The sequence below is a fragment of the Lepus europaeus genome, chromosome 12, assembly GCF_033115175.1.
Source record: "Lepus europaeus isolate LE1 chromosome 12, mLepTim1.pri, whole genome shotgun sequence".
NCBI lineage: Eukaryota > Metazoa > Chordata > Mammalia > Lagomorpha > Leporidae > Lepus > Lepus europaeus.
This window is the reverse complement of record NC_084838.1, coordinates 1,835,540-1,850,303: the sequence shown is the minus strand read 5'-3', so window position 1 is coordinate 1,850,303 and position 14,764 is coordinate 1,835,540. Positions and strand designations below refer to the sequence as shown.

General features: G+C 70.0%; 2 protein-coding genes across 2 annotated transcripts in view; one reads left to right on the top strand and one right to left on the bottom strand.

Annotated features, from left to right (window-relative positions):
• ADAMTSL2 (ADAMTS like 2) overlaps positions 1 to 1,845 on the bottom strand; it is a 29,654-nt gene extending 27,809 nt beyond the window's left edge. The window contains exons 1-2 of the mRNA XM_062206861.1: positions 1,658 to 1,845; positions 96 to 226 (exon numbers count right to left, since the gene is read on the bottom strand). Coding sequence (XP_062062845.1) covers positions 96 to 182 — 87 coding nt within the window. The 5' untranslated portion in view covers positions 183 to 226; positions 1,658 to 1,845. The remainder of the gene's footprint in view (positions 1 to 95; positions 227 to 1,657) is intronic.
• A 5,763-nt stretch (positions 1,846 to 7,608) lies between these two features.
• MYMK (myomaker, myoblast fusion factor) lies at positions 7,609 to 14,536 on the top strand. The gene is made up of 5 exons (XM_062206859.1): positions 7,609 to 7,743; positions 10,998 to 11,112; positions 12,107 to 12,255; positions 13,848 to 13,964; positions 14,387 to 14,536. The coding sequence occupies exons 1-5, from the start codon at positions 7,609 to 7,611 to the stop codon at positions 14,534 to 14,536; spliced, it is 666 nt and encodes a 221-aa protein (XP_062062843.1).
• The last annotated feature ends 228 nt before the right edge of the window (positions 14,537 to 14,764 follow it).

The following is a 14,764-nucleotide window of genomic DNA, read 5'->3' as shown; positions in this document are numbered from 1 at the left end:
TGCAAAGCAGCTGGGCCCCGCCTGCGCCCCTCCAGTCCGTTTGGGAGTGGCCACGGCACCTGCTGTGGGTCCCCATACACTGCCGCTCCACTCACCGTGGCTTCCATGGACGCCGCACCCCCAGCCACAACCGCCACAGCCAGCAGGGACCAAGCCCAGCACGAGGGCCGCCGTCCGTCCATCCTAGCGAGCAAGGCCCAGCTCCTCGTCCAGCTGACCTGGGGAGCTTCAGACAGAGCCCTCAGCGTCCACCAGCTGCCCCGGCCACTGGGCGCGGAGATGGGGGTGGGGTGGGTGAGTGACGGGATGGGGCGTCACCACGCTCTCGCGGCGTGCAGGGGAGGGCACTGCACTTTGCTTCTGATTGCCTGGGCTCCCAGGGGAGGGCTGGGAGGAGACCAGGGGCAGCTGGGGGCTGGGGGCTGGGGCCCAGGCCTGGGCTCCGTCTCCCCCCTGGCGGGGGCACACTGGGCTCACTGGACACGGGAGAATGGGGGGCGTGGCTTTGCCAGGCCCTTCCCCTCCCCACTCCAGTCTGCTCCCCCACTCCCGGAGCCCCCCAAGGCCCAAGCCCTGGAGAGCCGAGTCTCGGATGAGCACCCATATGTACAGCAACAGCATGAGCTGGTGCCGGGCACGGCAGAGCCTACGAGGAGATGGAATTGGGGAGGGGGCAGGGGAGGCCCAGCTCGTGCCAGCATGTCAGGGCCGCACGGTTCCTCCCAGCAAGACAGCACCCTGGCCCCAGGACCAGACTGGGTCGGCGAGGAGGAAGCCTCCCGCCTCCGGGCCCTCGGCCGTGAAGGGACCTCTGGTGGCCCCTGTGCAGGGCTGTCTCCAGGCCTGCGCGTCCCTAGCCAGCAAGTTAAAGAACGTGTTCCAGAAACCACCAGCAGTACCCAGGGCCCAGAGAGGGACGCCAACTTGTCCAAAGCCACACAGCACAGCACCAAGTAGCCCCTGAGGACCCAGAGCGAACTTGAGGGCTTGTCCCCTCATCCGGCTGATGGCAGGGCTTGGAGGGTTTGGGGGGTCACCCCCACCCACCCCAACAGCCTCTGGCCAGCTGGCGCCTCCTGGCAGGCCGAGCACCTGCAGCTGAGCCAGGCTGCCCCTACTCCGGCATGGACGAGGCCTCCGTGGAGTAGGGAGCAGGAGTCCTCCAGACCGCGCACCCACCGGCCGGCCGCCCCTCCCCCACAGGCCCTCCCCTACACCCCGGCCCGTGGCACAGAGCCCCTGCACAGAGCTCCCGGTGCCCCCAGCCCCTGCCTGCGGGCCGGAGACAGGTGCCGAGGGCCTCACACTTGGTTCTCATTAAGGCTCCCAGACACTGCTGGCTGCCGGCCAGGCCTGGCTCACGCGGGATCCATCCTCCTGGGTCCAAAAACAGCCACCGGCCAGCGGGCCAGGTTTCCAGGGCAGAGCTTCAGGGGCCCAGGCTGGAGCGGAGGGGCCACCCTGCACTGAGCCCACGGCCGGACCCCTCCCCACGAGCCGCCCCCTGTTACGTAAGGGCTCCCCGGGAGCTGGGGGTGACCTGCCCTGGCCCACGCGCGGGCAGCGGGCAGGCGGGGAGTCGGGGTGGGGTGGGGGTTGCGTCTCACCCCCCCAGGAGGGGAGGCTGCAGTGAGGTGGGGACAGTGAGGTGGCCTACCTGGCCCGGCTCAGCAGGTTGTCCTCCCAGAGCAAGGGGCGAGGGCTGCCTCGGGCGGGCGCCAGGTGCGCTGTGGGGGAGGCGCCGATGCAGCCGCTGCGCTCCGCCTCTCTCCGGTCCCCTCCTCCCCTGGCCGCCTCCCTCTCCCACTTCAAAGAGCATCCAAGAGCCGGGTTCCCGGGAGGGGCTGCAGCCCAGTGGCGGCTCCGCGGCCCGCGGCGGCCTTTATAGCTGTCAGGCAGACGGGGAGGAACTCACGCTTCCCACCAGGCCTCTCCCCCGCCCGCCGCCGGCCGGCCTGGCGCACACTTTAACCCGCTCTGCGCCTCTGGAGCCCGGCCAGGCCGGCCCAGCTGCCTGCTGGCTGCCGCTGGCGGCCGGCGGCCCGGGGAGCCGCGAGCAGGGAGGCCGCCCGCCCTGGGCCAGAGCAGGGGACCACATGCTGGGTGTCCCCACACAGCAGCCGGGCTAGCCTGGGGTCACAAGGCAGGTTGGCGAGGGCAAGCCCCGCCCCGCCCGTCCAGCTGCTGCCTCCAGAGCCAGGCCCAGGCCCCCCGGCGCCCCTGCGGACGGGGTCTGGCAGCTCCATTTCACAGGGGGGAAACTGAGGTTCACCAGCCTGCCTGGGCCAGCGGAAGGCTGAGCAGGTGGAGGGACCCGGGAGCCGCGAGTGAGGGCGCTCCGGAGAGGGGGCAGCCGCCCCGTGGGCCGCGGACCAGACGGCCGCGGTGGCCAGAGCCCGCGGGGAGGGGCCCGGGGCGCTCTGCAGTGGCCAGCACCAGCTTGGCAGAGCTCGGCCGCGGGGCTGGGCCGGGGCCAGCCGGGCAGCCCCTGGCGGGCCGCTGAGTCAGAGCGGGGCAGGGCCGGGCCCAGCGCTCGCGCCCCTCTGGGGAAGGCCGCCCAGAGCCCACCCTCCCGGAGAGACCAGCGGCAGCGCCAGATGCGGGTGGGGGAGGGGCAGGCCTCTGCAAGCTCCAGAGAGCAAAGGAGCCGCGGAGCAGGGGCAGGCCCGCCCGTGCCTGACCGCCGGCCGGCAGGAGGGTGACCCAGCACCTCTCTCCGTCCTGCAGGCTCCGTGCTGGCGGAACCCTGAGGAGCTGCCCCCCACCCCCACCCCACAGTGGGGGCTGCCGGGGCTGGAGCCAGGACGCGGCCCTCCCACTCTCCCAGCCCAGGCCCACACTGCCCCCTGGGGCCTGCAGGCGGAAGTGCAGACACGAGGAGCCCTTCCAACCAGCGCACGCCTGCACGCACGCACCCCGTGTTCCCGCACACGGACGCACTCATTCCGGGAGCCCTGCCTCTCCACCCTCCTCCCCTCCGGCCCGCTGCCAGGGCCCCACGGCCCCTGGCACTGCCCCACGCTCTCCCCATGGTTCTGGCTCCCGCATCCAGCCAGCACCAGGGTGACTAACTGTTTCCCCTGGGAGGGAGCTCCCAGCCGACGACCAACACAAACGCCCCCAGTGTCTTCTCTTGGCTCTGTAGGATGGCTCGGGCTGCAGCCTGGGCCACGGGCCCCTGGGGCCAGCCAGCTCCTGGCTGTGTGACCTCTGCAGGTGTGTGACCTCCAGGCCCCAGCTCTGCCCCACCCCCACCCTGACCTCTAGGAGCGCCCGTTCCTGAGGCCCACAGGAGGCCCGACAGCTGTTTGGGATTCCTGGGGTTTGGCTGGAGTGGTCCCTGACCTATGGCAGCCCCCCCCCCGCCGGGAACGAGCCCCATGTGCCTCTGACGCCCGGCATGTGGCGGGGGCTCCAGGGAGGATGGGGGTGTCCGGCAGCTCCTGGCGCTGCCGGGCTCCTTGTCCTGCGGGGGTGAAGGCGAGGCGTCCCCTCTGCTGTCCCCAGGCCAGGGCCCCAGGTGCAGGCCCCAAGGCCGGGGACAGTGCCTGCCGGGGGCGGAGAGCGCTTCACCAGAGCTTCCGTCACGTCTGAGCATCCAGGGAGAGGCCACGGGAAAGCGGCGGAGCAGGGTGGAGACGCGAGCTTGGGGGACGGGGGCCGGCAGTGACCACCTGGGTGGCTGGTGCTGGACAGTCATGCTGGGAGCCGGGCCTGGCCTGCACACACGGTCCAAAGTGGAGCTCCAAAGGGCGGCTCCTGACTCTGGCATCGACATCCCGGGGCCTGGGCCACCCCAGCGCCTCCAGGACACACCCCAGCCGGCAGGGACAGGGCCACCAAGGAACCGTCTGGCCAGCTGGAACCAGGCCTTGGAGGGCAGCCCCAGGAGAAGCACCCGGGGGCAGTGGCCAACTCCAACAGCGAAACCCTGTGCACAGGTCCCTACCCAGGCCAGGGCAGAAGCCAGCTGTCCCCACGGGCTCCTCTCCGGGCCCTGGGGCTGGACATTCGCTGGCCCGTGTGAGCCCTGACAACCGAGAAGGTCACCCCAGAAATCTTACAAGTGCGCCCCAGAGCCCTTTCTCCCGTGGCTCTGTCGTAGTGCCCGTGCTCAGGAGGCCACCCTGCAGGCCAGGAGCATGTGGAGAGCGGGCAAGCAGACCGTGACCACCGTCCACAGCCAGCCTGCCGCTGCCAAGCCGGACTCCACCTCTCTCCAGCTGGGTGGCTCCAGGCAAGTGCAGCAACCTCTCTGGCCTCAGCTTCCCCGTCTGTGAAATGGGTGCAGAGAGCACTCTCCATGCGAGCGACCGAGAAGGGGCTGGCAGAGGGAGAGGGCTCGGCCTGCACACCCCTCCCTGTTTCTCTTGCGCCTTCTCCCCCTGTTGCAGCGGGGAGCCTCAGGCCAAGGCTCAAACCCCGGCCCCCTCTGTTAGCGGGCGCGGCTCGAGCTCCCCACCAGTTCACGGGCAGCTGCGTCTCGAGCTCAGGCTACAGACAAGGAAACAGGCTGGCGGGCAGGGGGCGTGCCGAGGCCCGGGAGCAAGAAAGGGGTGGAGCCCTCTCGCCCCCCCACCCCGCAGGTGTGCAGAGCCAGAGGGCTCAGGCCAACAGCTGAAGTCACCGACTGCTGGTCGCCCCCAGCCGCAGACACACTCGGGGACGTTGTCCGAGGAGAGGGTTGGGGCGCGGGGAGCCACCGCCCTCCCACCAGGGGCAGGGGAGCTCAGGGGACCCTGCACGGAGCCCCGCTGTGTTCCGGGGCTACGCGGCATGTGGGTCCGGTGTTCCAGCTTTGGAGGCCACAAGTGCGGCAGCTGGCCCAGCTCTCTGGGCCCGGCAGACAGACAGCTGTCCTGGGCGCAGGCGGCGGCGTGCGGCGTTCCCGGCATTTCAGCCATTGCAGCCCGGCGGGGGAGGGGCGGGGGGCAGGTCAGGCTGCACCCCCAGCACCCCCAGTCCGTGCCCCCAGCCCCAGGACGGATCCCTCCCGGGTCCAGTTGGGTCCAGCGCCATCTGCTGGGCACAGGAGGAGTGCCGCCTGGGCCACCCCCTGGGGCTGGGAGCGCAGCCAAGCCCTGAGACCCTGCTCCCAGCCCAGGCCCGGGAGTGGAAGGGCCAGGACTGGGAGTCAGCCCGGCTGGGTGACGGGGACAAGGTCCTACCACTTCCTCTGTAAAGTGGGAGCGCAGAGGCATGTCCCCACGAAGGGGCCCGTGGGACCACGGGACAATGAAGAAGCCTGCTGTTGTCGGTGCCACGGGGGTCCTGAGAGGGGAGGCGTGAGCCCCTAGGGGTCAGGAGAGGCTGAGGCTGCAGCAACAATGGAGTGGGGGCGGCTGTGGCCCTGCGCGAGCCCAAGCAGCTTCAGTGGGGCTGGGGGGGGGGGGGCACGGGACACTCTGGGGTGGGAAACAGCAGAGACCCCAGCTCACACCACGGCTGGCTCAGGGCCCCCAGGTCGAGTCGGCCACCGGCCTGGCCCCATCCTGCCCTCCCTCCGTGTCCACAGGGACAGCAGCCTGCAGGGCAGCCGCCTGCCCTCCCCGCTCCGCCTCCCCCTCCCAGGCCCAGGCCAGTCACTTCCTCTGCTCCAGGGAGCACCGAGGGTCATCTCGGTCCTGTTCTGAGCTGGACGCCTTCTCCAAGCCAGCTGGGCTGTGGCCAGGAGGCCAGGCTCGGACAGGAGCCGCAGACAGCTGCCCCCCGCCCCCACTCTGGAGGGCCGCTCCCTGTCCAGCCTCTGCCACCGCCCGGCCCGGCCACCTGTCTGCCCCCTCGGGCCCTCCCTCCCCGGCCCCTCCTCCTTAATTGTGGGACACACACCCACCCCCCACTGCCCCTGCCCCAAGCTAACAACCCTGGCCCTGGAGCTTATAGTGGCCATGCAGTCTCTCACACACTCATTTACACACGCACTCACACTCACACGCACGCCCAGCTGTGACTGGCATGGTGCTCGGCCTGTGCCCGGGTGTTTGGCCCCAAGCGTTTGGCCCCGAGCGCCCTCCCTTAGCCCCCGCCGGTCTGTTTTCTACTCCTCCTGGAAGCTGGGCCCGGGTCTGCGCCCGAGTGGGAGCAGAGGGGCGGAGGGGTGAGGGGCAGGGGTGACCAGGCCTCGCGCGGGGGTTGCGTGCCTCCCACCTGGAGCCGCACACACAGCAGGTCTGCTTTTCCCATTTGGAGAGGGAACCGCGTTCCTCCTCGGAGGCCAGACCGAGCCGGCGGCGGCCACGCCCCCTTGGGCTTTCATTCATTCTTTCGGCCGTCATTGACTGGGCCAGGGTTTGTTGAACACCCACAGCGTGCCAGGCCCCGGTGGGGAGGCCAGGGCAGGGGGCCAGCCTGAGCCCCCGCCCCAGATCCCGCAGTCCGAGAGGCTCAGTCCAGCAACCCAGCACGGGGATCTGCCCCAGGGCAGCGGGCCCCGGAGCCTCCCAGGGGAGGCTGAGCAGAGTAGCGGAGGGGCAGGCTGGGAGGGGCAGGCTGGGAGGGGCTGGGGCGGCCCCCAGAGGGCCGTGGGCACCCACGCGGGAGGGCGGCACAGCCGGGTGTCTGCCGTCCGCCTTTTCAGTAGAAACGGGCCCCAGGCAACTGAAGACAGAAGAGCGATTTCTGGGGCGCTCAGAGCTGGAAGGAAAGCCGGGGTGGGGTACGGGGACAGCCAGGCCTCAGAGCAGGGGAGACCGCAGCCTCTGGGCGGGGCCGGCGCTGGACGTGTCCACACCACGGGTCCTCGCACCTCTGTGCTCCCAGGGAGGTGTGGGGCATTTCTGTCCGGCCATCAAAGGCACCAGCCAGCCGCTGGGACCCCCTGGGCAAATCGCACCTCAGAGGAGCCCAGAGAACGCAGGCTGCAGGGCCTGGAGCTCAGAACCCCCAGACCGCATGCCCAGCTCCTGTGTCTGACCCCTGGGGTCACAGCACAAGAATCAGATGAAGAGAAGGCTCGGCCGCTGACAGCAGCTCCGTCCACCGGCCTGGGGAGCCAGGGCAGGGGTCCCCCACAGCCCCCCGCGCCTCTTGCCACGAGGGGAAGCGGATTCCCCTAAGGCCGCCACGAGCTGTTGCCAAGGGCAGGGGGAAGCAGAGTGAGCCCAGGGCGAGGCGCGGCGGCGTCTGTAGGAGGAACGGTGCAGCCAACGCGGGCAGACCCCCCGCCCAGCCCCGCCGCCGGGCAGGTGCAGCCGCGGGGCGAGCGGGGCTCCCACCTTAGCTACAGGCTCCTCCTCGGAATGACTGTTGGCTAAACCGCGGGTTCTCTCGCCCCTTGCCACCCGTGGCGGGTGCCCCACGCACAGCAGGGTCTACGGCCTCACTGTGGAGAAGGAGCCGGCAGGGGAGACGGCTGGAAGTCCCCAGGGTGCTGCCCCAGAGAAAACAAACATACCCGGGCCCCCTGAGTCAGCTCCTGTGTCCTCTCCCCCCACCCCCACCCCAAAAAAAAAAAAAAAGCCAGGGACAGGAGCTGACCACGTGGCCTCAGCTGTTGGGCTCCATGTGTCGCACCCCCGCCGCCGCCCAGAGCTGCCGCCGGTGCCCCTGCCGAGAGGGAGTGAGCTCGCCGCCCCGGGACCCCACCCGCCCGTGCCTTCCTCCCGGCCCATGGGGACGCTCGTGGCCAAGCTGCTGCTGCCCACCCTGAGCAGCCTGGCCTTCCTGCCCACGGCCAGCGTCGCGGCCAGGAGGCGCTTCCACATGGAGGCCATGGTCTACCTCTTCACCATGTTCTTCGTGGCGGTGAGTCTGGGGGCCGGGGCTGGGGTCTGGAGATGGAGGAGGGGGTTCGGGGCGTGCCTCCCACCGGCCTCCGTCCCCTGACCTGCGCCAGGTGTGTGTGAGCCCAGGCCTCCCCTCCCCCACCTCTTCCTGCTACGGCGAGGCCGGGTTGGGGGGGGGATCCAGGGAATCTGAAGGAAGGGTCTGACCCGGCACCGTGGGCTGCCCGGGGCAGGGGCCGCTCCCCTCTGCGCTGCCTCCCTCGGCGGAGGCCTCCCGGCCCCAGCCCTCCTCCTGGTTCTATTTATGTCTGGCGGCCTGGCTCTGGGCTGGCTGCTGGGGCGCCCGGCTTCCAGGGAGCTGTCAGGGGCTGACTTCCTCCACCTTGTAGCGGGCACCGGGCACCCTCTCTGGCCTTCTTCTGAAGGTCCCGCTGTCTGAGCGCCGGCTCCCCGCGCCCTGGCTGTCTGTCTGTCTGCGCTCCGCCTTCTCTCTCCCACGGGCTCTCCCCCCGCGGCTCCGGCCCGGGCTTTCTGAGCCGTGTTTTCTCTCCGGCTCCGTTTCCTTTCTCTCGGCCTCTGGCTGGCTCTCTCCGGCTCCCTGGCATGCTAGCCCCAGGCAAAGCCGTCTCTTTCGGAAGCTCCTGGTGGCTCCCTCGCTGCTCTTGGTGCCCCAGCCCTCCATGTGTCTCTGGCTATTTCCCCAGCCCTCGAGCTGCCTCCACCTGCCTGGCTGACCGTCGCTCTCTCCGTCCATCCACCATGTCCCCTCCCCGACCCCGGTCAGACCACCCTTGTCCACAGCCCAGCTCCCTGGCAGCAGGGCCTCCGTGAGCAAGAATGCCAAGTGCAGGCGTGTACACACCGGCAGGCCCGAGCAGGGGGAGGCCTGTGGGCGCACTCCCGCGTGGGCAGACATACGATCACATTCCACACCTGTGTCCTGAGATGGTCCAGCCCAGTTGCACCAGCAACACGAGAGGCAGGGTGTGCACAGGCCCCGGGGTAGGGGGCAGCGGGAGTGCATTGCATAGACCCCTCCTGTTTGTGGTGCTTCCCTGTGTCCAGAGACCTGGGGGCAGGCCCCGTCCGGTGGGAGACACGCTCACCGGTGATGGAGGCTGGGCCAGGAGCGCTCACGCGGCCTCGCTCGGTCTGTGCACCTCCCCGCTGAGTCTCTGCACAGTGTCCCTCTCCCGACTTCCAACTCAGACACCGCCAAGTGCCTCTCGGCTGCTCCTCCCGGGGCTCCGGCCTGGGTCAGCCTGCGACAGATGAGAAACGGGGCCCGGAGTAGAAGGGGACATCTCCACGGCTCCAAGAGCCTCAGGCTGGGGACAGAAGCCAGGGTTCTGTCCCCAAGGACCGTGTGAGACCGGGCACCCCTGCCTGCCTGGGCTGAGCTGGGCCCACAGCTGCCTCTGCAGCCAGCCCCAGAGAGCTGCCCCGCCCCTCCCAGAGCGGCAGGGGCAGCTGCCTCCTGTGACAAATGTCCTCTGGCCTCAAAGCCACCGTCGGCACCTCCCCGACGGCTTCTCCCCCACCCCCGACAATTGCCATTGCTGGGTTGGACCCCACGCCATGTGCTTGGCCGCCGGCGACCCCCAGAAGTCCCACAGGGTGCGGGTCCTCGTCCCACTGCACGGAGCGGTCAGCCACTCGCCTGTGCTCCCATATCCAGGGCAGGGGCTCTCCCCAACAGGGCCGGCCGCTCCCGCTCCACAGCCAGGGCTGCCCTGGGCAGGTGCCCCTCACTTCCCCCATGCCGCATCCCGGCCAGAAGGAAGCAGGGGCTGGGGGCAGAGGCCCCCGTGGCCCCGGGCCCGGCTCTGCTCCCCGTCTCCCTGACGCTGCGTGCGTGGGGCACAGGCTCTGGCCTGGCAGCTGGGGGACACCCAGAATCTCCCAGCGATGGGGGCTGGAAGGGGAGGTGCAGGCAGTGGCTGACGGGCGGGGCGAGGGTGGGAGGTGTAGTTCTGAGAGGAGCCGGGAGGGCGTCCACCCCGCACCTGCTTGCCTCCACCAGCCTCGGCCAGAGTCGCTTCGGAGTTCGCAAGCCCAGCACAGTCTGGGCAGATCTGGCCGGGCCTCCACGACGCCCCCAGGCCTCTGCCTTGCAGTTGCCATCCGTGGGCGCTCTGCACAGGGGCCCCAACTTGCCGCCTCAGCCTGCCGCTGCGTGGTGCCCCTGCCTCCTGGGCACCTGCTCCCCGCTGCTGGGCTGGACTCACCAGGAGTGGACGGTGCTGGCCTCCTGGCTTGTTTATGCCGGCTGAACTTGTCAAAATACTTATGTCCAGTCATTAGATCGGCCGTAAATGGTGAGATGTGGGTGCAGGAGCAGAGAGAGCTGTGCTCTCCACGGGGCCCCGACTTTCAAAGCTGCTGTCAAACGAGGGGCCGGAGGGCGGACGGGGACACCCCAGGACCTGTGTGTGGTCCACGCGGGGCCCCTGAGGCCCCCCCATGGTAAAGAGGCAAAAACCAAAAGCGCCATTGGGCGTGTCTCCCAGCGGTACCTGCGGCAGCACCGGGACCTGGTAAAACCACAGGTCTCCCACTCAGCCGGGCTCCCAGCGTGTTCCATGATTTATTTATTGTGTATTTGGAAGGCAGAGTGACAGAGAGAGGAGAGAGAGAGAGAGAGAGAGGAGACAGAGAGAGAGGAGACAGAGAGAGGAGAGAGAGAGAGAGAGAGAGGCCTTCCATCTGCTGGTTCACTTCCCAAACGGCTGCAATGGCAGGGCTGGGCCAGGCCAAATCCAGGAGCCAGGAGCTCCATCCGGGTCCCCCACGGGAGTGGCAGGGGACAGCGACAGCAGGGAGCCGGAGCCGGAATGGAGGTGGAGCAGGCGGCATTGCAGATGCCAGTGTAACCCACTGTGCCACAGAGGCCGCCCTGGATAGCAGGCCCCCCGCCCGTGTTCTGATGCCCACTCCCATCCGAGAGGGGCTTGGGACAGGGAAAGCCCCCCACCCCAGCCCGCACGGCCCTGAAGAGCACACTGGCACCACCCGCACATCCAGACGCTTGCCTGCTCGCAGGCAGAGGGACCTGTGGCTCAGGATGGGGCTGGGGGAGTGAGGGACCCCCGGTCCTGCCACTCAAGAGAAGAGGCACGGTCCCTCTCCACCCCCGTGAGCCTCTGTGAGGGGAGTGCTGGGAGGTGGCCCCGTGTCTCGGGTGGCAGACAGCGTCCTGGGACCTCTGGGAGCTGGGGCGGGGGCTCCAGCCCGCCCCGCCCCCGCCCCATGCTGACGGCAGGCTCCCGGCAGCTGCACCACGCCTGCAGCGGGCCGGGGCTCTCCGTGCTCTGCTTCATGCGCCACGACATCCTGGAGCACTTCAGCGTGTACGGGACGGCCCTGAGCATGTGGGTGTCGCTGATGGGTGAGTGCCCCTGCCCTGCCCGCCCGGTCCCTCACCAGCCGTGGACAACCCGCGCCTCCTCCCGCTCCGGTCCCTCACCAGCCGTGGACAACCCGCGCCCTCCTCCTGCCCCGGTCCCTCCTCCACCAACCCTGGGACAACCCGCGCCTCCTCCCGCCCCGGTCCCTCTGCCAACCGTGGGACAACCCGCGCCTCCTCCCGCCCCGGTCCCTCACCAACCCTGGGACAACGCCTGCCCTCCTCCCGCCCCGGGTCCCCTCGCCAAACCCTGGGACAACCCCCGCCCTCGCCCGCCCCGGTCCCTCCTCCGCCAACCCTGGGACAACCCGCGCCCTCCTCCCGCCCCGGTCCCTCACCAACCGTGGACAACCCGCGCCCTCCTCCCACCCCGGTCCCTCCTCCGCCAACCCTGGGACAACGCCTGCCCCCGTGGGACAACCCGCGCCTCCTCCCGCCCCGGTCCCTCACCAGCCGTGGACAACCTGCGCCCTCCTCCCGCCCTGGTCCCTCCACCAACCCTGGGACAACCCCTGCCCTCGCCCGCCCCGGTCCCTCACCAACCCTGGGACAACGCCTGCCCCCGTGGGACAACCCGCGCCCTCCTCAGGCCCGGCCCCTCCCCCTGAGCACGTGGAGCAGACGCTTGCTGTGACAAACCCAAAAGGCAGGGACTCACGCGGGGAAGCCGAGGCTGCGTCCACCCCCGCCCCTCCCCGGGGATCCGCTGCTCACCCCTGGGCTGCTCAGAACTCACCCCCCAGCGGCCCCCGGGGCCGGGGAGCCCGGGAAGGACCCAGACGCCGTCTCGGGCCTTGGGCTCTGCATCCCCTGGGTCACGGGGGACACACCCACTCCCCGGTGTCTGTCACAGCAGCTGCTGGGCCTGCAGGGACGGCCGCGGTCCAGACCTCTCAGCCACCCGGGGCGGGGGGGGCGGCAGCCAGGAGGGGCGCGGGAGGGAGAGCCCTCAGCGCCCCGTTTCTCCTCCCCCCAGCACTGGCCGACTTCGACGAGCCCCAGAGGTCGACATTTGGGATGCTCGGCGTCCTGACCATCGCCGTGCGCGTCTACCATGACCGCAGAGGCTACGGCGTGTACTCGGGCCCCATCGGCACGGCCGTCCTCATCATCACAGCCAAGTGGGTACGTCCGGGCCAGCCAGGGCCCCTCCCCCAGCCCTGGCATAGGGACACAGGAATTCTGCTAACGCGGAGCCCAGGGTCCTCGACCTCGGAGCCCCCGCATGTGTAAGGCAGGCCCGCCACTGAGTGGCCGCGTGGGCTCCAAGACCGGTGGGGACACTCCCCCGAGCCCCGGCGGCATAGCTTCAACACGCCAGCACTCCTAGTTAGCAGGAGCGTCGCGGCCGCTGTGAGAGAGGCGGCTTTGACGGGGAGCAGGGCCTGGGTTAATCCAGGAGGACTTCCTGGAGGGCACGGGCCTTGAGTGTGGTGCCAACACGGGGGCACAGCCCGAGTCGGTTTCCAACACCAAGCGTCCCTCCGGGGGTCCCCCGCCTGTGAGGCCCCAAAACCCCCAAACTAGCCCAGGCGAGAGAGGACGGACCCCGGGAACAAGGACCAGGAGGCCCCACATGGGGCCGGCTCTCCCGGCCGTGGCAGCCAGGCCGCGAAGTAACCCCCGTCACATTTAGCGCATCGGAGCGCCCCTGCACCCTCGGGGTTCAGACTCCTGGTCTGCTCCAGCCTGCCCCCACAGGCTGCAGCGGGTGGGGGGGGCCGTGCGGCATGGACCACTGACCCACTTCCCATATGCGGGGAGCAACATCACAGCTGGCGCGGAGCTTTGGAAACACGCCCAGTCCTCCCTGGGGCCCGGGAGCGCAGGACCGGCTGTGCCTTTTGGTTAAGGGAGAAACCAAGGCACGGGGAGACCATGACCTCACAGGAAGTCTCGGGGCGCAGCGGCAGCACCAACCCGGGGACAGGGAACAGGATGGGCCTCGTGCGTTAACCCCTCCTGCCCCCGGCTCGGACCCGCAGGGGGCCCCTCCAGCAGCCGTGGCCAGGCTGAATCTGGACTTGAATTCACCAGGACAGAATGCACTTGGCCGTCACCGTCCCCTGTGGTGCCGCGGCCCTCCCAAGGCCCGGGCTGTGGACAGGGCCACGGGGGCAGCAGACGGACCACTTGCTGCGGAGTTTATTTTAGATTTTCCACAACAGAGGGTAGACAGCAGTGTGTCGGCGCCATCCAGGGGTGGGGACAGGGCCAGGCCCGCCGGCCGTGAGCCTGGGCTGGCACCGCCCCTGCTGGCCAGTTGCACCCGGGTCACCCCGTCTGGCCGTCCCAGGGCCAACGCACCCCTGCAAGCCCTCGGTTCCTTGTTGTCCCGGGAGTAACTGCAGAGGACGGAGAGTGGGGCATCGGGTCCTCATTCGCGCACCCCCTGGCCTGGCGAGGGGCGGGGGGAGGAGGGATGCACACCACACAGTGTCCGCAGCAGCCGAGGGCGGAGGCCCCCTGCCCCCAGGGCTGCCCTCTGCTGTGAGGTGCAGGTGCAAGGTGGGCTGCCCCACCCCAAAGAGGCAGGAGGGGAGGAGGGGGCCCGGCTGGGGGTGGGGCGGGGTCTTTCTGGCCAGGCCCGGCGGGGATTGCCCTGAGCCGCACCGCTGGCCCCAGGGTGGCCAGGGACCGTGTGTGGGCCCAGCTGTCGTGCGGCCTAGCAGGGGGCCGTCCGCCAACGCTGTGCTGTCGCCCCCCCCACCCCGCAGCTACAGAAGATGAAGGAGAAGAAGGGGCTGTACCCCGACAAGAGCGTCTACACCCAGCAGATCGGCCCCGGCCTCTGCTTCGGGGCGCTGGCCCTCATGCTGCGTTTCTTCTTTGAGGTACCACGCCCGGGGGGTGGGGGGGCAGGGCCAGCAGGGCCCTGGCAGGTGCAGCCCTGCCCAGCTGGGGACGACCGGTTCCTCCCAGAGTAACTGATGGGAGCCTTGTGGGCCCAGGGCCCCCAGGAAGATGGGCCCTGCCTCCCGAGAGCTGGCATCTGAGAGGCAGTGCCCAGCCCTGCGGGGGCGGGGGAGGGGGGGGAGGAGGAGGCTGAGCTGGGAGGAGGGAGGGAGGGGTCTCGGGCTTCCTGGTAGGGGGCACGGTATGGGGGCAGGGAAAGGCCCCAGGGCCTGGCAGAGAGGAGAGGGTGGTATGCCACAGGTGCCACACGTGCCAGGCTCACGGGCAGGGGCCGAGGCCTCTGCTGGGAGCGGGGCTGCTCCTCGGGGAGGCGTCCCACAGGCCATGCCCCGCCCCACAGGACTGGGACCACACCTACGTCCACAGCTTCTACCACTGCGCCCTGGCCATGGCCCTCGTCCTGCTGCTGCCCAAAGTCAACAGGAAGGCGGGGGACGCGGGCGCCCCGGCCAAGCTGGACTGCTCCACCCTCTGCTGCGCCTGCGTCTGACGCCGTGCCCGCCCCCAGCGCCAAGCCACCGCCCCCCCGGCTCCCGGCCTCCCCCGCCCCGGGCACCTGAGAAGCACCTGCCGCCCATCTGCCCCCCACACAACAAGCACTTGGCCCTCGAGCTGCGAGCAAAGGGTCTGTCTCCTCCTGGGCCTGGCCCACACCGCCGGGCGTGGCCAGCACCTGCCCACCATCCCCCCTGCCTGCTTCGCCCGTGGCCTGCTGGGG

What these genes read in the sequence shown, in the direction of transcription:
- MYMK (XM_062206859.1), top strand. Translation starts at nt 7,609, where the DNA reads ATGGGGACGCTCGTGGCCAAGCTGCTGCTGCCCACCCTGAGCAGCCTG. An exon ending in CATGTGGGTGTCGCTGATGG is followed by an intron (nt 11,113 to 12,106) that starts GTGAGTGCCCCT and finishes TCCTCCCCCCAG; the next exon opens with CACTGGCCGACTTCGACGAG. An exon ending in TGCTGCGTTTCTTCTTTGAG is followed by an intron (nt 13,965 to 14,386) that starts GTACCACGCCCG and finishes CCCGCCCCACAG; the next exon opens with GACTGGGACCACACCTACGT.